Raw genomic sequence first — 20386 nt, forward strand, 5'->3', positions numbered from 1 at the left:
TCACAGGGCATGTAGAGACAGGACAAGGGGCATCAGTTATAAAGTGATTTATGGTGTGTTTGGATTACACAGAAAGAGGAAATAATTTATCATGGGTGTGGTGAGGCACTGGCACAGGCTGCACAGAGAAGCTGTGGCTGGCCAATCTCTAGAAGTGTTCAGTGACAGGGTGGATAGGGCTTGGAGCAACCTGACATCCCTGGAAGATGTTCCTGCCCTAAAACCCTAACCCTAACCCTAACCCTAACCCGAACCCTGCCCATGGCAGGAAGAATTGGACAGAATATCCTTCAATAATCCCCCCCACCCCAAACCTTTCTGTGATTCTGTGGTGTGCATGCATGCAGATAGCCCTACAGAGGTGTGATTGCATAGAGCATGCCCTGGAATGTGTGTTGGAGCACACACACATGCATGCACACAGGGGGTGTGCCACCAAACATCTGGGGAGAGAAGCTCCGGCCTCACTTTCCATCCCACAGTGTTGCATGGGCTTCTGCACTCATCTCTCACCCACTGCTGCTCTGGGCTCTCCATGCTGGCAGAGCCCCATATCCCTTCCTTCCTGCTGGGCCATTCTGCCTCAGTACAGGGACAGGAAGCGCTCTCTTGTCCCTTCCCAATGCATGGCTTTCCTTTTTGGGCTGTAATGGACTGTGGGAGTGAGGGGGGTCTACTATGTGTACCATACTATGGGGTTTGGACTTTTATGCTCCAGGATTCCCCATCTCCCTCATGTGGCAAGGGTCTCTCATTAAAGCATCACTACCTGCCATATCCTCATCCTTCCCCAGCTCAGGTGTACGGGACATTGTGGGACAAATCTGGGATCTGTGTACTGGAGAGATCATCATGATGGGGAGACAGACACCAGGGCCAGGGGCTACCCTACCTTTGTGGGTTCTGTTTGCAATTCTGGAGTCTCACAAAGGAATCCCCAGGACACCCCATGCCATGGCCACATCCAGCATTGAGGGTCCCTGTGTCCAGCAAGCCAGCCATGCTGCCATGCTGTGGGCCGATGGTCATACCTGGCAGCAGCTGGAGCTGCATGGAGGGACAATGGTGTTTTGAATGGGTCATGGGGCACAGTTTCCCTGTGCCTGCACTTATCCACATGCAAGGGCTTGCACAAGTAGCCCTATGAACTCGCACTTATAAACGTGGGCATGCATTCACATGTGCACATCAGACATAGGACAAGTTCCCCCGTGCATGCATTCACCTGCACGTGCAGCCACTTGCCACTAACACTTGTGTGCAGCTGCATGGATCTGTGCCCTGTACATGTGCACTCACACATATGGCATGTGTTCAACTATGAGAACATGCATGCTCAGAGGTGTGTGCATGCATTCACTTATGTAAGAGTTCAGCTGTGTGTGCTCACGTGTATGTGCACACATCCAACTGTGTGTACATGTTCACTTGTATGCACTGACATACATGTGCCGGTATCCCCTGCATTGCCATATGCTCGCACTCCACACATTTCCGGCCACTCGCCAACACGCTGCTGTGTGCATGCACGTGTGTACACCGGTGTGGGGGTGTGTACCTCACTGTGGGGGTGTGTACGCACTGTGGGGGTGTGTACGCACTGTGGGGGTGTGTACCCCACTGTGGGGGTGTGTACGCTCTGTGGGGGTGTGTACGCACTGTGGGGGTGTGTACCCCACTGTGGGGGTGTGTACGCGCTGTGGGGGTGTGTACCCCACTGTGGGGGTGTGTACGCACTGTGGGGGTGTGTACGCTCTGTGGGGGTGTGTACGCGCTGTGGGGGTGTGTACCCACTCGCCTACACTCACACTGGCCCCGTGCACTTGTGCTCACCCTGGAGCATCCCCGGGCCCCTCCCAACATCTGCGCACGCGCGCGCCGCTAGACCCCCCCCCCCCCCCCCCCCCGCGCGTTCGCGCGCACCTGCGCTCCCACACCCACACGCACCTGCACGCGCATGCCCCATCCGAACACTGGCGCCGCCCAGCGGCCGCCGGCGCTCCCGGCGAGCAGAGCAGTTCCCGGGGAGGGCAGCGGGCACCCCCCTGCCGTACCGCGGTGAATCGAGGCACCCCGGTGAATCGGGGCACCCGGAACAGGCTCAGCAGCAGCAGCAGCACGGGAACATCCCCCCGGGCACGGCCACCCCCTCCCCGGGGCTGCCCCAAAAGTTCTGGCAGCTATGCCCTGAGAGATTGCCAGGGAAAACCCTGTATCCACTACCCAAGCGCCGTGACTCCTACATGCATCCCGGCATGTAGGATGAGTCCAGGCACTGACCCGTGCCCCAACTCAGCCTAAGAGCACTGGGAGCAGAAGAGACCCTGCCCACAGCTGCACTTCAGGTGCCCCCTGTGCCACGGGGGCATTCAGCTTCCAAGAGCTTGCTAAGCCTTGATTCATCCCAGCTGGAGCAATTACCCTCTCTCTGCTCCAGTGCCACTTGTTGGGGTACAGGGACAAACCATGCAAGAGACAGCTGGAACAGAAGTGCAGCTCCTGCTGCTGCTTTACTGTTAGAGATACAATGGCATGCAGCAACATGCAGGCAGGGCTGCTGAACCCCACCACGAGAGCAGCATGGCCCCCAGGGGGTGCAGTCTTTGGTCCTAGCAATGATTCTGGGGTGGTTGAGATGGAGGGAATGTTGAGGACCCCACTCCTGCCAGGCACCATCCCACAGTAGAGTCAGGCAAGTGTGAAGTGTAGTGTTTAACAGGCTAAAGGGTAGCCCAGAGCAGGGGTAACAACACAGCAGGGCTGCTGCTGGAGCTCACAGGCAGGCATGGATGCTGCCTGAACCCTGGGCTGGGTTGTCCAGCTATGGGGCCACACCAAAGCGCTGCTGCCTACATGCCTCCCCAAAACGTTTACCCCCCTGCCTCAAGCTCCTGCTGGTTGCATTAAACCCCTGCGCAAAATCAGTATGAAGGCACCTGCTCATGCCCTGGAGACAGGTGGACAGTGGCAGGGGTGACATCTAAGTGCTATTTGTGGCGGTTGCAGCAGAAAGAAGGGGACAGGTACCCTGTTTTGTCCTTAATGTGGTTTTTCCTCTATTAATCGCTCCTGGTGTTGAGCTAGAAGCTACAGGTGAGGGCTGGTTGAGGCTGGGTTGTCTCCATGCCTACAGCATTGGTGACAGAGAGTAGCGCAGGCCTCAGTGTATTTGTCCCAGCATCCATGCCCTGGCAGGGTACCATCCCAAGACACAGGTACACAACACCTACTGGCACTCACCTCGGCCCCCTGTGGTCTCTCAGCCAGCAGGGAGTGGGTTAAGAACCTGCTGGCCGGGACCATTGTTTCTGACACAATGAGGAGGAAGAGGATGCTGGGGCTGAAATTCCTTCAGCTCCCCCCCCACACAGATGGACAGAGCTGGGCAAACAGACAGGACAGTCGGTGAGCATGGTTTAACCCTTTCAGATGCTGCATGAATAGTAGCTGGGGGATGTTTAAGGCATGTGATGCAGCACCAGATACAAGACAGGCACTGGTGTCCAGGACAAGCTGGAGGGACCTCTTAGGCACAGAAAGACCCATGAGAGTGGTGGTAGCATCCATCCATCTGGTCTTGCTGGGCCACAGGCTGCTGAGTGGCCAGAGCTCATGACAGCTCTGTGGCACAACTCCTGTCAGCACCTGGACTGGCAACCCCCTCCCCTGCCTGGTAAATCAGAAAAATAAATAAAAGGCAGGGGCTGGACAGATGAACAGACACCGGGAGAATCCACAAGGGGCTGGATCCTCTTTGGTAGCAATCTGGGATCACAGCCAGGATCCCAGAGGGAGACTGGGTAGGGGGGCTAGCAGTCCTTGGAGGCCTGGCCAAGGCTCTCACGCAGGCACCTGAGCTGTTCCTGGCCCAGCTTGATCTTCTCTTCCAGCTCTCTCTGCTCAGCAATGAGGGCTGACTTCATCTTGACGAAGTGCTGGTAGTCCTGGAGGTGCTCAGGGGGCAGGTACCGTGCCACCATGGCACCCACTGCCTCCTCACGCCGCCCCACATGCTCCTTCAGCTCTTTGGCATCCTCCAGCTGTGCCACCAACAGCCGCTGCTTCTCCCGCAGGGCCAGCTGTGGGAAAGACAACTGGCATTGGCAGGGCATCCTGCAGCCCAAAACCTCGTGGGCGAGGGTCCCCTCCCCCATGCCCACCTTGTCCTCAGCAGGGGTGTGTGGCCCGAGGCTGCCCAGGGCAGTTTCCACCCGGGCCAGGCGACCCGAGAGGGAGAGCAGGAGGTTGACCACCTTGTCCAGGTCACCCACGAAGAGGCGGTACTTGTCGAACTCCCCTGGGGTGCAGAGGGCTTGCAGGCGAGCAGCCACATCTTCACCCAGTGCCCCATTGGCACTAATGTCCTCCTGCAGCCCCCGCTGTGCCTCCTGCAGCACCACCAGCTTGCGGCTCAGACTCTCGATCAGCTGCAGCTGCCAGAGCAAAGGGGTCAGGGGGAACTGGGGCCACTCCCCATGGAATCAGGGGACTGGCACGGAGGCGTAGGGGCGCTGTGCTGGGGCTGACAGTACACAAGAACCTTGTGGTACCCCAGGTTCCCATGAGCTACTGGCAATTCCCAGTCCCCACAAGAATCTGTCAATGTACCAGAGTCCATGTGCACCTAATGGATGCCCCCGTCCCTGTGGGTATCTGGGAACATCCCAGCCCCTGCAAACATCAAGCATCTGTAGATGCCACTGGTCCCCACGAGCATCTGGTGAGACTCCCAGGTCCTGCAAGCACCTGACAATGCCCCTGGTCCTTGGAGACATCTGGCAATGCCCCAGGCCCATGTGAGTATATGGTAATGTTCCTGGTACCCGCACGTGTCCAGCAATTACCCCCATGCCCATGAGTGCCTGGTGATGTCCCAAGCTCCCAGGAACAACCAGTGATGCCTCAGTCCCTGTGAGCATCCAGAAATGCACCCAGTCTCCATGAGCACCTGGCCAGGACAGTGGGGAACCACAAGGGAATTGTTCCCAGCAGGGTCTTGTACCTTCTTTTCCACCAGCTCATGGTCCACCTCCTCCTCCTCATCCTCCGAGCTCCCCTCCACTACCTCCGGCAGTGCCTTTACCTTGTTGAGTGGCTCAGTTTTGCCCACTGCAACACCAAAGTGCACTGGGAAGGTACTGGAGCTGGCAGCACTCCTGGGAGGCAGCGAGATGGGCTCAAACCCTTGCCTGGGGAGACAGAAATACAACGATAAGCACTGGGGGTGTCAGCCTGCCCTTGGTATGGGGCCCAGTGGTGTGACAGCCCTACCTGTCCTGTGCCAGGGCCTCCAGGTGCCAGTCCTGCTGGAGACACTTCCGCCAGGCCGGTCGCTCCCCAGCCACCAGCAGCTCACCCATCACCTCACTGGCGGTGCCAGGGGAAGCCAAGGGGGCGAGGACACTGGCCAGGGAATGGTCCCTGACAGCCACGTCCCACAGTCGTTCCTCAGAGTCCATGCAGCGGGGCTGGGGCCAGCTGCCCTGGCAGCTCACCCCCTCCACTGCCCCAGAACTGGGCTTAAGTGCCTCCGGCAGGGCAGGGCAAGAGCCACAATGCAGGGACAGGGAGCACTCACCCACCCCACGGGGACTGGCATGGCCCTGTTCCTGGTTCTGGATGAGCCTTTGGGGCTGCTCCTCCATCTCCCCAGACCGCTTCATCTTTGTCCGCTTCTCCCCGGCTCCTGACACCCTGTCAACACCCACCCAGGGCATGTCAGCTCCCCTCAGGGCTACAGCCATGCCAGGGAAAGAGGTCAAGGACAGGGACAGTTCACAACACAAAAATCCCACATGGTGCTATAAGGATTAGGATGCTCTGATACAGGGTACAAGAGCCCACCCCCATGCCATGGCACCACTTGCCTGCAAATTTCAGCGTTGGCAGCATCGGTCCCAGGAGTCCTGCGGAGTGATCTGGGGGCCTCAGGTCGGGGCCAGGCACCTGACGGAGCAGGGGGGCAAGCAGTGTGCCCCCAGGACTGGCCTTTCTGCTCCCCGGTGAGGCTCTGTGACCGCTCCCTCACTGCCTCAGCAATGCTGTGGATTGGCATTGGGGCAGCAGAGAAGGCAGAGCCATGCCCAGCACCATCTGGCAGGTGCTGGGATGCCCGACGCTGTCTGTACTTCTCCCAGTCGGGCGGAGGTGGGCGGGGAGGTGGAGGGCCCTTCTTTTTGGGGATGCTGGGAGGGTCCAGCTTGGCACGGAAAAGGTCCTTCTGGTCGCAGCCCCAGGGGCTGGAAGGTTCCAGGTTGAGATGGCTCTCAGAGAAGGCTCTGCCCCTTAGTGGGTGGTGCAGCGGATCCGGGGGGCTATCAGGGCTGTGGGCCAGGTGGTCACTATCCCACAAGAGGTCGTGCGTGGATGTGGCCCGGTAGCAGGGTGGCCACTCTGGCTCGGTGCTCTCAAGGCAGGTGTGGAATGGGCCAAGCCTTGGGAAACCGGGTGGGTAGCTGGAGAGCTCACTAGGAAGAGAAGGAGGCACCCATCCTCCCATACACAGTCACCCATCTGGCAGTTCAGGCCTATTTCATGCCCTGCCTCATTTACCCCAGCTAGTCATCCAGTCACACTGGTGGGAGAAGCTCAGGCTTATCTGCTGGGCACAGTTCCCCAGAGATGGCCCCAGAACCCTGGGGAAGGGTAAGGAGGGACCACCTTTGCTGTGGACACCTCCTCACACACTCTTGCCCTGCATGCCTCCTTCTGCCTCAAAGAGCACCAGCCAAGGATGGCCAAGGAAGTATGGGAGGCACTTTCTACATCCCAGTCAAAATCATGGCAGTCCCCACATCCCCCAGGCAGTCCCCACATCCCCTGAGGTCCCCACTGAGTGGCACACACATCCCAGCACCGTGGCATTTGGCATGGGCTCACCTGATGGACTGGCTGACTTTCCTGGTGATTGAAGGTGGTTCCCACTCACCCTGAGGAAATTCCTGTGTGAGAAGGAGGCAGTGTGAAATCCATCCCCCAGCACCGCTGTCCCATCCCCATTCAGGCACAGAAGACTTGCAGGCAGTCTGCAGGGCAAATGGGGGAACAGTACCCCCCACCCCAACCCAGGGTCATAGTCCAGGGGTGCAAGGGAGTGTCAGTGCTGCTCCCCAGCACAGTCCCACAGGGCATTACTCACTGGGACGAAAGCTCTCCGGAGGGGCCAGGCATCACTCTCCTGTCGCCCAGGATGGGTAGCTGGGTAGCAGCAGTCAGGGCAGCGCACCCAGGACACAGGGTGACAGCGGCATGTGTGGCCACGGGGCCGTGGTGGCGGGCACAGGTCCCCTCCACAGCAGCGGCAGGGCTCAGGGCGCAGGGGAACCCCGTAGGGGTAGGAAAAGCCCCGCAGGTAATCCAGCTCCCCTGGCCTCCCCAGTGGCTTGTAGCAGTGGGGCTGCTCCCGGCAGCACTCAGCATAGGGGCCAGCGGAGCCAGGGCGGCTGGGTGAGGGTGGGCTGTAGGGCTGGTCCACAGAGAGGCGGCGGACATCCCGGTGCTCAGGGCCAGGGGGCTGGAAGGTGCTGGGATCACCTGCTGGCGGCTTGCTGTGCCGGGGTGGTGTCAGTCGGCTGCTCTCCTCAAAGAACCGGCGGCGGTCGGCAAAGGGCAGCAGGACTGCTTCGTCGCTGCCCCGTGGTGGTGGGGAGCTGCAGGCCGCCGGGCCCTGGCTGTAGCCCTCCAGTTCACTGTGGCTGGGCGAGTGTTGTGGCTGCAGCTTGTTTTCCGGAGACCAGCGCCAGCGGCCCCTGGCTGTTGGCACCACCCGCTCAGGGGACAAGGGCCCTTTAGGGGCTGGGTCAGGAGTGGGGATGCCCCGATCTGCAGAGCGGCCAGAGTTCCTGCTCTCCTCACTCGGTGCGGAGCTGAGACACTCAGACGGGGCAGGCTGTCGCTCTGCCAGTACACTGCCCTCTGGGGGCTCCTCAGTTTCCTCCACTGGCTCCTCACCAGGCAGAGGTGCACCAGGACCCCGGCTCTTCTGCAGCTGGGCCTTGCGCCGCTGGATCTCGTTGCGCAAGCTGGTGGCAAAGCGGTCGCTGCGGCGGCGCATCTGAGCAGAGCGGTGGGGAGGACCCCCAGCCCGCCGGGCCCCTCCCCGGCTCTCCTCCTCCACTGGCCCCTCAGTGCTGAGTACTGGGCTTGTCCCCCGGCCATCCTGCCCGCAGGCTTGCTGCAGCTCAGGGCAGCAGCGGCAGGGCGGTGGGCGGCAGCCAGGCTCTGGGCAGTGCGGGGGATCCTGGGCAGCCCCTGTGGTTCCCCCTCGGCTGCCCTCAGGATGCAGCGGAGACAAGGTCCAGTGTTGCCCACTGGGGGCTGGAGAGGCTCGCCCGCTGTTGGTGCCCAGTTGGAGAGAGCGGAACTGGGAGGCCAGCAGTTGCTCGGGAGCACTGTGACGGTGCGACACGTGGCCCTTGAGAGGGGACATCAATGGGTTGTCACCTGCTGTTGTGGCATCAGGCACTTGGTGCATGCTGTCATCCACGTATGGCTGGTTGTCAGACTCCATGCTCTCCCCCAGGAGTGGCTCAGCTGGGCAACGGTCCGGGTGGGAGCTCAGCATGTAATACTGGTCAGCAGAGAGACAGTCCTTTGTGGGGTATGGCGCCAGTTTCCTCCTGCCCACTATTTCTGCCTCCCCATCCCGCTGGCAGAGGAAGGTGTCAGAGATCCACCGGCCCTTGGCATGCAGCATATCCGCTGACATTGAGGCCTGGCACTTGTCCCCTCTGCCAGCTGGGGCTGCTCGCAGGCTGTCCCTCCTGACAGGGGGCTGGGGGGGCACTGGTGCCCGCCAGGCCTCAGGGTGCCAGCTGGCAGATGGCTCAGCCCCTGTGGTCAGGTAGTGCCTGTCAGGGGCTTTGCGGGGGCCTTGGAGGCTGGAATCAATGGACACGGCCTCTTCAGGACGGAGAGAGAGGGTGCAGTCAGAGGCAATGGAGCTGGCAGAGAAGGAGCTGTAGGCTGAGTCCCGCTTACTGTGGTACATGCCCTGGTCAACGGGTGAGGGGTCTCCTTCATAGCAGGCCTGGCTGGGATGGTCCAGGCTCTCCATGCTCCCGATGGAGCTGCTCCGGTCAGTGCTGCAGTGCCAGGACAGTGGGTTCCACTGCAGGGACAGCTTGCTGCTGCCTAGCCCCACGTCAGTGTTACAGGCACCTGCTGCCCCTCATCCAGCTCCACAGAGATTCCAAGGAGCCCATCCCCCCACACACACCCTCCCTGGGACAACGGAGCACAGGGCAGCACTACCCCAACCTGCCCTTCACCCCCGGGTTGGGGCCACCACCAAGGTTGCCTGGCACTGGCAAGGGGAACAGGCACAGGGAACACAGGGTGTGTGTGACTCCAGCCACTCGAGACCTCCCAGCTCTGGCAGCCGGGACAGTGGGACTAAGCAGCTCCTGGCTGTCTCCAGCAGAGCCACCGCCCCTTCCTGCCGGGAGCCGGGAGTAAACAGCCGGGGAAAGGGTAGTGCAGGATGAGGAGGGATGCCCGAAACTACCGTGGGACCCCCTATGCCACCCCCACTGCCACAACCCAAGGGGTGTCCTTGTCTGCCCTCTCCCCTTGCACAGTCTCATAACTGCCCCCAGGGTCTCACCTGACATCACACCCCGAAGGCCAGGAGAAGCTGAAGGCATCAGCCGGGCAGTGCATGGTGGGGACGTCTGGGCGGCTTTCGGCAAGTTTGGCCACATGCCAGGAATGGGGCCGGAAGACGGGCACGCTCCTCCTGCCAAGAGCAACAGCGGGAAAGGACAAGAATGGGGAGGAAGCCAGGCCAAGGAACCGGGGCTGAAGTCACTTCCTACGGGGTTTCCTGGTCCCCCCCAGGCCAGTGCCCGCCCAAAGGGGATGGCAGCAAGGAGGGTCCAGTCCTGCAAGCACCCGGCACTGGGCAAGGGGATCTCACAGCTCACCCAGCTGGCCAGGGCTCCCCAGACTGCAGCATCCCTGTTGCCGCATTAACAGGAGACCTAGGACACAGCCCCTGCATAGCCCATAGGCAATGACCTGAGAAAGGCAAGCATCTCTGCTGGGACTGGATTAGCTCCACCAAGGGACACTGGGGCCACATCTGTCTCCACTGCAAGCCTGACCTTCCCCCTTGTTCTTTTGTCCCTCAGTATCTGCAGCAAGCACCAGCCACGTCATGTCTCTAGGAAGGGTCCTGTGCTGGTCTCTGTCCCACCCCTCACAGCATCCACAGGAATCTCCAGCCCACCCAACAAATGCCACTGCACAGACATGGTCAGAAGCCACCTCCTGTACCTCCCAACTGCCAAGTGCTGCCACATTTAATGACTGGATAAGAGCGGCAAGCTGTCAGGTCAGCACAGGGACTTCCCAGAACCCCCAAACTCACCATGGATGATGCTGAGCCCCAGCACAGTCCCGTGGGATCCCTGCCCCTTGGGCAGTGCCCTTGCGCCGTCCCTGCCCCTGAGTGCTGCTGGAGCTGGACTCAGTCAGGATGCAGCCAGGGAATGGATGCAGTTGGAGGGGCTGGGGGGGGAAGGGACTGCAAGGCCCAGCCCTGCCTCTCCTTCCTTTCCCAGGCAAGCAGGCAGGCAGGAGGCAGGCAAGCAGGCAGGAAGGGAGAGGAGCGGCCACGCTTGAGGATACCGCCCAGCGAGGGGGTGGTGAGCCCGATGCACTACCCTGGCTCTGCTGGATGTGGCACGCCCACTTAGCGGGAGTGCTGACAGCAGCAAAGGGGCTGCTCCCCACCCTGTCCCAGCAAGGGGCACCTCCAGGTTCCTGCCAGTCCCCCAGGCAGGTGAAGCCCCACTGGCCCTCCCTGTGTCCCTTCCACAGCACTGCCAACCTGCGAACAACCATCTTCAGAGTGCGGTAGGAGCCCTTGATGAGGATGAGGGCCTCCTGGCGGGATCCGTACAGTGGGGTCCCGCTGATGTTCACCAGCTCATCACCTGGCTGCAGCCGGCGGGACAGTGCAGCCTTGCCCCCATCCTCCACCTGGGTGACAGAGAGGGGCATCAAGGGGGGCAGGGGCACAGCCCCCAGAATATCCCAGGGGATGTTCCATGGCCACCGCATGTCAGGGGAGAAAGAGGCTTCCGAGAAGGTACCTGAGCCCCAGGCACCACAGAGGGATCTGTGGGGCCAGGCTCTCCCCCTTCTCTGGTCGCGTGAATTTCTGAGCAAGGGCATCAGGGAGGGGAGAGAAAGAAAAATGTCCCATCCCAGCAGATTCCCTCGCAGGCAGCACAAGGGCCCTTTGTCCAGCATGGATGCCAGCCCCCTGCTGCTGCTTCCAACCCCACATAGAGCCTGTCTGGGCACCCGTGGTGATTTCAATGCCCAAAGGATGCTATCCCACCCTATGTGCACATAGGAGACAATAGTAGAAGTGCTGAGCCCTGGCACATGCCTACCCTCCCTGACACCCACGGCCAAAATGAACCTGGCACCCTGTATTGCTATGCTTAGAGGAAGTATAGCCATGGTGCTGCCAGCACATGAGATCCTGGCCCATGCCCTCTGCCCTAGCTGGTAGGTGCAGTCCTGGCAGCTCTGGGACAAGCAGTGCCCGGCTGGGCTAGGCAGTGTCCATTGCCAGCACGGATCTCTGCCCATCCTGCCACTGCAATGGCCAGGGATTGCCAACTCCACACCACCGGGCTGGCGACTGGAGCTGCTTCTCCGTGGTGGAAGTAGCACAGGGCATGCAGGTGCATGGGGCAGGACCTGGGGTGCCCCATGCCCAGTGTGGATGTGGCAAGACCCTATAGCCACCTGCACGGCAGAGCTAACCTGGCCCCATGCTGGGGCTCCTGCACCCGCCCTGCCCATGGGCTCTTCACCCTGCCCAGTTGCTCCCAGGCCTGGCCAGGGAATGACCTCTGCTCAAAGTGCCTGCACAACCAGTTTGGGCAGCAGCCAGACCTCAGTGCCAGGGAGCACACATGGCTTCCTAGCAGGTCAGTCATTGTGCATGTGCCCCTGGGCACCACTTTCCAGCCCTAATGCTGGGCAGGGCTCAGGAGGTATTCCACTACCCCTGGACAAAATGTCACCTTAGGAGGGAGAAAGGCAGGGGCAGCCAAGCCTCCTTCCCAGAGCACCACTGCCCCATGGCTTTGCCTGGCATAGCTGTGCCCAGAACAAACAGCTCTTCCATTTTTCCAAGGATCTTAGCACTGTAATGCCATACCCAGGCTGGGCACAGCCCAATGTGCCTGCCTGTGCAGGCAGGCTGCCCTCCTACCCAGATGTCAGCCATGGGGCTGCCTTCCTGGCAGGGGACTCTGACTGTCTGTGAGAGCTCCCAGTCCTACCATGCAGTCAGTGGAGCACCTGGGTTTACCCCTTGCCATGCTGCTGCCCACCACCAGGCACCAGCAGAGCATGCAAGGCAGGTTGCACCTTCACCTCAGTCCTCTGTCCAGACACGTGCCCACCAGCCCTGCCTGCCACCGCCATGGGGATGAGCCAGAGATAAAAGGTGTCCCCACTTGCTGCAGGACACCACTAGGTCTGCACCCATGTCTGGGCCATCACATGCACTAGGATGGACAGGCTCAGCCCTGGCATCACTCACAAGGAGCTAAATTTGGCACAAACAGCCCCTTGTTCTGCCTTTGCCACCAGTGAACTCAGCACTGGCAACCAAACGCCACTGCCTGCTCCCTGCCTGGCTGAGCCAGCCCAGGACACTTCCCAAACACCATCCCTGGAGTTCGCTCTGGGCCCCGATGGTGGGCACCAGATGGCTCACGGGAATGTCTGCCTGTCTCAGGAGAAACTTGTCTTAGGACTCACAAGCAGAACAGTGCCAGAGCTGTGCTCACCCTGCGCCACACCAACCTCCCGCCTTGCCCCTGACGTGCTCAGGGAACCTGTGCCGGAGGGCGTTTGCAGCCCCATGGAAGGCTTAAGACCGCATGTGAGCACCGCCGTGGGACTCTGCCACAGAAAGGGATCCTGCCCGGAGTGGGCTCAGAGGCCAAACTCAGTCATCGTGGGACGCCCTTCCTCTTTCCGGCCCGCACCCCCCGCACCACAGACGAGGGCCGCCCCCTCTCCGCACACACCTCGGCCGCAGCGGCGGAGCGGTGACCCCGGGGGGACCCTCCCCTGAACGCACAAAGCGCTGGAACAAGCCCCTTTTGTCTACCGAGCACACGCGGTGGCTGCGTGTTCGTGGGAGCGCGGGGGCCGATACCCCGCGGCCCGCAAGTCAATCCCCTTCTCAAAAGTGGTGAGTGAGGAACATCCCTCCTCCGGCGGACCCACGGGGACCCATCACCCCGAAGGCCAGCAGCGAGTGGGCACGCGGGCAGTTACTCCTTCGGCGCCCGGCTCCCCACCCGCCGGCGGTGCCACCTCAGGGCGCAGGGCTGGGACCGGAGCCACTTTTCCAGCTCCCCCAGCCAGACCGCGCTGGCCGCGTCCCGCCGAGGGCGTGGAACGGCCCGGGGGCGCAGTCGGCCCGGCTCGAGGCACGGAGCAGCCCCGGGGCCGCCAGCCCGGCCCGCCGCACCCCGGCTCAGCAGGACGGCGACACCGGGCGGGCAGGCGGCCAAATCGTCCGGCGACAGGACCCCGTCCGGGCACGCCGGAGGGGTGGCTATTGGAGTTCCCCTGGCCGCTGCCTTGCGGGTCTCCCCGCGGAGCGATGCGCTGGCGGGGGCCGCAGGAATCGGTGACCCTCTGTGTGGCGAGACGTCGGGGCCGCAGGGGTCACCCTCACCATTTGCTCCCGACTGCGGCCGGGCTCCGCTCGGCATCGCACCCCGGCGCCAACCCCGTCCCGGGCACGGTCCTGCCCCTGCCTTCCAGAGCATGACGGGACGGACTATGGTTCCCCCACCGTGGCACTAAACGTCCCGCAGAGTCTGGTGCACGGAACGCCCGGAGGCGCGGCACCGACGGATGGGCACACAGGGGCCTGACCTCCCCCGGCTACAGCCCGCGGGACGGGACCGGGAAAGACGTGAGGGAGAATGTGGGGGCCGCCCCCGACGCCAGCCCAACGGATGTGCCAGAGGAATTTCTTCCTGCCGCCGGGCCCGGGCTGTCCCTCCGCCCCTCTCGCTCTCACTCTTCACTGCGACTCTAAGTGGAGGGCCGCGGAGATCGTAGGTGCGAGTGGCCGTCCCCGTCCCGCTGCGCCAGGATACAAGTCCCCGCGGCCCGGGCTCCCCGCACCCCCGACGGCGCCGCGCCCCGGGTGTCCTCCCATCTCCCGCGCCCCGCCACGGGCGGGAGGCCCCTCGCGGGGGGATGTCGCGGAGCCCACACGGGGCTCTGCCGGCTATTCCTACCTTGGAGACGATGAGGGGCTCGCCGTGCTCTAGCCCGCCGCGCAGCGTGAAGCCCCAGGGCGCGCCCCCCTGCAGCTGCACATGCACATACTGGGGGGCGCCGGGCCGGCCCTCAGCCCGCTCCATGGCGGCTACAGCTACAGCCCCATCCCGGCCCGGCCCCGAACTGTGGAGGAAATTACACCCCCGCCCGCCCGGGCTGAGCGGCGCGGGGCGAGTGCGGGGCGGGGCCGCTCCGCACCGGGACTGCTCCGCCGCCGCCAATGAGGCGCGGGGGGACGGCGGCGGACAGTTCGGCACGGCACAACACGGCGCGGCTCAGCACAGCTCATGGCATGGCTCTGCACACAATGGCACAGCACAGCACCTCTCTACTCACTACCTTGGCATGCCGTCCTTTAGCTCAGGGACCTGAAGTGAGCTGCTTGGCTTAGCTTGGTACAGCCCAGCAGGCGTATTTCAATTCAGTCCAGCTCAACCCAGCATGGCATGAATGGAAGGCTGGCAAACTTCACTGCAGCACGATACATCACAGCTCAGCTCAACGTGGGATGGCAGGGGGGCCAGCATGGGTTAACTGACCCAGCATGGCTCGGCCTGGCATGCCTCGGTGTAGTTCAGCTGGGTTGGCACATTGTGGCTTGTCTCAGCTCAGTTCAACATGACACAGGGCTGCCAAAGTTAAGTTTGGTACAGCACAGAACAAGCAGGGGTCTCATCTGGCTTAGCTCCACTTGACCTGGCCCAATTTTGTTCAGGGCAGTTCAGCTTGATTGACTTTGATAAGCAGGGCTGGCAGAGTTCAGTCAGCAGAGCCTGGCCTGGCTTGACTTAGCTTTACCATGCACAGGTTCAGCTCAAAATGACCCAGTTCAGCACAATATGGTGCCACTGGGAACGCACACCAGTAGGGACTGCTTAGCACAGTTTAGCCTGGCACAGTGGCAGTTCAACAGCACTCAGGTGGGTACAAGGGGGTGGCAGTAGGGTGATGCAACCCCCCTGACTCCCCACCATGTAGTCACACTGGTGCCCCAAGCTCCATTGCCTGCAGGCCAGCACATGCTGCTGGCTTCTGTCTGACCTACCCATGCCAGCCCCCACCCTGTCCATATCCTGCCGGGCACCTTAGGGCATACCTAGCACTTTGGCCGTTCTTCACCCTTGTCTTTTCCCTGCTACACCCAGGAGAGGCAGCTGTACCACCTGGGGGAAATTGAGGCAGGGGGAAGAGCCGGCAACAGCAGCCAGGGATGGTGGGAGTGGATTGGCATGGATTCCCAAGAGTCCTGCTCCTCCCTTCCCGCCTGGGGCCATGACTCTTACTCATCTCCTTCCCAGACAGCCGGCCTGGAAAGCTCTGCTCTGCAAGCAGCGCCTGCAGCCCTGGTTGCCCGCCACGGCCTGGGAGGGTCAGCTTGCAGTGCCAGGCTGGTTCATTCAGTGCTGGAAGGGTCTCAAGTTTTTCTTGCTAGTCCCTGTCCACAAGCACCTGTCTTGAACTCTGCCTGCTCCCTGTGCAGCCCAGCTTCAGCCAGACCAGTACAGCCAGAGTGTCACAGGGCACAGGGGGAGTGGTACCTGGGCTATTTGTATTGCTAGAGCCCACCCAGGAGAGATTCATAGCTCCCCCCATACAGCCTTGACATGTCCACCACTGACATGTCCACCACCCCAACCCCACCTGCCTTGTAATGCCCCCAAATCATGACTGGCTGCTGCCATGCCCAGACTTCCCAATGTTCACTGGCTCGTCTGCCCCTTGTGCGCTTTCCCAAATGAGAAACAAGGGCTGCCTGGCCAGGCAAGAGGGCTCTTGTGCCCTGGCTCTTCACTTGGCCCCATAGCACATTTAGCACCACACACACCCCTACACAGCCCTTCCAAGCCCTTAGCACTGTGCCCAGCTGGCACCAGAAAGAGTGGGCAGCAGACACCAGTACAATCCCTCCAGCTCTCCCCATGTCCCTGTGTCTGCACCAGTGATTCCCAAGCAGTGTGCTCACCCCCTGGCCACTTCCATCCCAGCAGGAGAGCAACACTGTACTGTGGGTCAGGGCACAGCACCAGGGGCTCTGGAGGTGGGACTTGCTGCAGCTGCCCACACCACACTGTGGTGTGCCCAGAGGGTCTTTCCCAGGCAAGCACTGTCCCCAGTACAGAAAGTGACTTGAATGGCCCATGCCAGCGAGAGGGTGAGCATCACACTCACCTCTCAGCTTTGAGCAGGTGCTGGCAGAAAGACGTGGAAACTGGTCAAGGTAGGCAAAGTTGCAGGCATGGTGATGGTGGTGGCAGGATGATGCCTACAGTGGGGTACTGCTGGCTTACCCAGACATACTTACCGCTGCTGGGCTCAGGGTCACTCTGCTCACCCATGTGTCTTAGTGCCAGCTGGATAGAGTGAGGCACTGGGCAGCCTGGCTGTGCTGCGGGGCTGTTGGGGAGCAGAACTCCAGGCTGTGTGCCTGCTTGGGGCAATGCAGACCAGCATGCAGCAATGGGCACAAAGGTGATGAGCCGCTGATGGAGTGTCAGCACAGAGTGGAGGTAGCTGGAGGGACTCTCATTACATGAAAGCACCCTCTCAGGCTCTGTCTGGCCCCACTCCCCTGGGACCCAGGGAGGTTCTGCCTCTTTAAAACCTGATTGAGTCCATGCCTTTAAAATGGGCCTGGGCAACGACCTCCTCCCTGTAGGAGGAGGCTGAGCCGAGAGCAGGTGGGCTGAGTGAGCTGGTTCTCCCACCCCACTTCACCCCACGCCCCTACCCCAGCACCTTTACAGCTCCCATAGCCAGGCTCTGTTGGGCCAGCTTTGCTCCTGGTCTGGATTTTAGTCTGGAATTTGTACCCCTTTTTGCATACAGATTCCCCCCACCTTTCTGTTCCTGTGCCAAGCTGAAGCAGCCGGTGTGGTTGTCCTGTCTTGATAGGAGCTGGAAGCACGCTGGGATCCTTTTGCGAGTGCCCACAGTCAGCTCTGCCTCCCAAGTGAGGAGAAGCATGATTGCACGTTCTCCTTAATTCTTCTGCTGGCCAGCCCCACCCACCTTGTCCCTCTTACCTGCTCCCTGCCGACACTCACCTATCATGGCTATGCCCTACCCTTTCACCAGCCTCCTCCTTCTCCTTGTTTTGCCCCTTTCCCAAGCTGCGAACCAGTCCCCACTGCCCCTTGGCTCCCTGCCTGCTGTCCCCACCCTGCCCCTCCTGCAGGCCCTGCAAACGCGGGCTCCAGGCAGCCCAGGCTGGCAGGCGGGGCCAGCCAGCGGACAGCCCCTGCGCTACATGCTGAATCTGTACCGGCGTGCTGCTGACCGCGAAGGGCGACCCCGCCGCAGCCGCAGCCTAGGCACCAACACCATCCGCCTGGTGCAGGCCAGCTCCCATGGGGGTCAGCCCTGGGCAGGTAAGGAACCGGTGAGCACTAAGGATGGTATGTGTGCTTAGCAGAGCTAGCAGGGTGGGCTTGAGCTCTGAAGGTGAGGTCTCTTGCCTGCTTCCTTCCCCCTCTCTACAGTGTCCTGGCTGGGGTTGCACTTGGCTGTGGGGTTCCACTTGGCTGGAGTCCAAGGCTGTGCCCCAGGGGTGAGATGGGCAAGCGCATAGCTGGCCCTTGTGTGCCCTTCTCTCCTTCCTACTCTGCCTGATGCTCTGCCAGGCTAATGGTGTTGGTGGAGAGGATAGGAAATGTTGCAGACCCTTTGCCCTTCATTCCACCAGCAAGCCTTGTCTCATGGCTTCTGTTTGCTGCAGCTTCTGCCTTGTGCTGGGGCAGATGGGTGTCACAGGCTCTGCTGTGCTGTGTGGGACTGTGGCAGCACCATGACAGAAAGGGGTGCTCCACAGTGCCTCCTGCACTATGCTAACAGGGTACTGGTCACTGCTTCCCTGCAGGTCGCTGGTACTTGCAGGCCCTCACCTACCACATGGAGGGCCAGCCAGAGGTCGAGCACCTCCTCAGAGCTACTGTGGTCTACCTGCCCAGTCTGTCACTGGCCCACGGTCGCCTTCTCTGTGCTCTGGAGCTGGTGATGGCTGGCGAGCCGCCCAGGGTGCTGCTCAGCCCTACTGCCCGTTCCCATGATGGCTGGGCCGAAGTTGATGTCACCCCTTACCTGGTGCTGGGGAACAGCAGCATGGGGAGCCTGGCACTGCGGCATGTCTGTGTGCGTGCTGGCCGAGCAGGAGGCCACCATGCCCCTGTGGCCCCCGGCCACCCTTTCCTCCTTCTCTACCTTAACGACACTCAGGCAGGGTTCACACCTCTGGCAGCAGAGCCCCACCGACACCGACGTGATACAGGGACATTGGCTCATGACCTGCCCAAGTACCTGCGGGAGCAGGGAGGGGAGAAGAGTGACTGTTCCCTCCGCCCCTTCCCTGTCAGTTTTGCACAGCTGGGCTGGGACCACTGGATCATCGCTCCTCACCGCTACAACCCACGCTACTGCAAGGGCACCTGTCCCCACCTGCTCCGCTATGACTTCCATGCACCCAACCATGCTGTGGTGCAGAGTTTTGTTCATCAGCTTGTGGATGCCAATGTGCCCCGGCCCTCCTGTGTGCCCTATCGCTACAGCCCCATCAGTGTCCTCATGATTGAGCGCAATGGAGGCATCCTGTACAAGGAGTATGAGAACATGATTGCAGAGTCCTGCACTTGCCGGTAATTTCCACTGCCCCAGCACATCACCCCTGGGCTCTGCCTCTTCCTGCAGATCTGGACTTTAGGGTTTATCTTGCTCTGCCTGAGGCTCACTTGGCTCATCTCCCCTCCCCATGCAGCGCTGCTCAGTGGGGAGGTTTTACAATGACAGTTTTATGTAAATTGTGGGTTTTTAAAGGCAGGAACCTGTGCTGGGGTGGTTGCCCCATGGCATCTGTCCTTCTTGCAGCCCTCATGGCTGCTGCCTGGTTTTGGTGGGCAGGGGGGCTTGGCCTGATGTTCTCAGATATGAGCTGTGTCCCTAAACAGGAGTACCAAGCTCTTGGGAGGTGGCTGGGAGTCTCCTGGTGGAGGGAGGGCAGGGAGGGTAGGAAGTCCAGGTGTCTGTGTTTTGCATCTGACATATTGGTGGTGTCAGGATCTGATGTGACCCTGCCTGTGGCATTCCTTCCCAACTCACGTGCACCCCATCCCTATCTAGTCTCAGCTGCAGAGGCATCTCACCAGGCTGAGAATTTGGGCTGGAGTGAGGAAGCCTCTCTCCTCCCCTGCAGTTCTGCTCTGGAAGGGCTGTGAAAAACTGGAGGGACCTGAGCTGCCATCTCTGCTTCTGGTGCTAGAGGCAAAGGCAGCTGCCTGTGCTGGGCTCTGCCTGCTGTTTCCTCTGACACACCTGTTCTTCGGCTCCTTGGCTTGCCCTCTAGCAGGGCTCAGGTCTTGTTCCCAGAGGTCAGATTCCTGTTGCAGATGTCTCTCTACCTTCTTGCACTCTTGCTGTCACACAGGCCTTGGGCTCTGCTGGGCTCCTGGCATGTCCCTGTTTTCAGAAGGATCAGTCCCACTCTCAGCACCCCTGCTGCCTGACTCTTCTCTATTTCTTGACTGTGAATAAATAAATTGATTGATTTTGCTAAAGACCATCTTGGCCTGTTCTTGCACTGCCCCTAGGGTGCAGCAAGTGCACCCTGGGATAGGTTGCACTAGGCTGTATCCCTGTGCCCTGCCTTTGTGCTTTCACTGGAGGGGGTGGTTCAAGCAGGGCCTATGAGAAGTGCCTCCCCTGGGGCATTGACCTGCCCTAGTGCAGAGGAGACCAAATGTGGCTGCAGGCAGCTGCCTCCATGGGTCTGGGAATGAGAGATGCCCCACATCCCTCTGTATGGGGCAAGTCCTAGGAGACCATGGAAGAGCAATGAGCCAGGTCTCCTGGGGCTGTCTGTCACCATGGCCAAGGCATTTCTCTGCTGTTGCTATTGTGGGTAGGTATCTGCAAACAAACCTGACTGTTGCTGGATATGATGCCCTGTCTGCAGTGCTGGAGCAAAATTTCCATTCTTTGAGCAGCAAGGCATAGGTGGCAGCCATCATCCTTGGCACCAGTGCTGTCACCTGGGTGCTGTTTCTCCACAGCTCATGCTTTT

The 20386-nt window shown here is 60.9% G+C and overlaps 2 protein-coding genes across 4 annotated transcripts; one reads left to right on the forward strand and one right to left on the reverse strand.

Moving 5' to 3' along the window:
- Nucleotides 1-2478: 2478 nt before the first annotated feature.
- On the reverse strand, nt 2479-14462 carry SHROOM4 (shroom family member 4). 3 transcript variants are annotated; one of them, XM_059483111.1, is made up of 10 exons: nt 14295-14462; nt 10832-10983; nt 9605-9736; nt 7139-9083; nt 6880-6941; nt 5868-6467; nt 5272-5694; nt 5003-5189; nt 4161-4433; nt 2479-4079 (listed from the first exon to the last, which is right to left on the reverse strand). In XM_059483111.1, exons 1-10 carry the CDS (start codon nt 14418-14420, stop codon nt 3810-3812), a joined length of 4170 nt encoding a protein of 1389 aa, XP_059339094.1. In that variant the 5' UTR covers nt 14421-14462; the 3' UTR covers nt 2479-3809. The 3 variants fall into 3 exon arrangements, with proteins under 3 accessions (XP_059339094.1, XP_059339095.1, XP_059339096.1); XM_059483112.1 differs by lacking the exon at nt 10832-10983 and having other exon boundaries at nt 14295-14416; XM_059483113.1 differs by lacking the exons at nt 10832-10983; nt 14295-14462 and having other exon boundaries at nt 7139-9109; nt 9605-9717.
- Nucleotides 14463-17004: 2542 nt separating this feature from the next.
- Nucleotides 17005-19880, forward strand: BMP15 (bone morphogenetic protein 15). Its single transcript, XM_059483055.1, has 2 exons — nt 17005-17705; nt 18194-19880. Exons 1-2 carry the CDS (start codon nt 17387-17389, stop codon nt 18967-18969), a joined length of 1095 nt encoding a protein of 364 aa, XP_059339038.1. The 5' UTR covers nt 17005-17386; the 3' UTR covers nt 18970-19880.
- Nucleotides 19881-20386: the final 506 nt, after the last annotated feature.

Source organism: Ammospiza nelsoni, chromosome 15 (genome assembly GCF_027579445.1).
Source record: "Ammospiza nelsoni isolate bAmmNel1 chromosome 15, bAmmNel1.pri, whole genome shotgun sequence".
NCBI classification, from domain to species: Eukaryota; Metazoa; Chordata; class Aves; order Passeriformes; family Passerellidae; genus Ammospiza; species Ammospiza nelsoni.

Excerpts from the sequence above, each read along its gene's own strand:
- BMP15 (XM_059483055.1), top strand. The coding sequence starts at position 17,387 with ATGGCTATGCCCTACCCTTTCACCAGCCTCCTCCTTCTCCTTGTTTTG. Across the intron at positions 17,706-18,193 it reads TGGGGGTCAGCCCTGGGCAG|GTCGCTGGTACTTGCAGGCC; the intron begins GTAAGGAACCGG and ends GCTTCCCTGCAG.
- SHROOM4 (XM_059483111.1), bottom strand. The coding sequence starts at position 14,420 with ATGGAGCGGGCTGAGGGCCGGCCCGGCGCCCCCCAGTATGTGCATGTG. Across the intron at positions 6,942-7,138 it reads TCCGGAGAGCTTTCGTCCCA|GAATTTCCTCAGGGTGAGTG; the intron begins GTGAGTAATGCC and ends CTTCTCACACAG. Across the intron at positions 5,695-5,867 it reads GCCAACGCTGAAATTTGCAG|GGTGTCAGGAGCCGGGGAGA; the intron begins GCAAGTGGTGCC and ends GGGTGTTGACAG.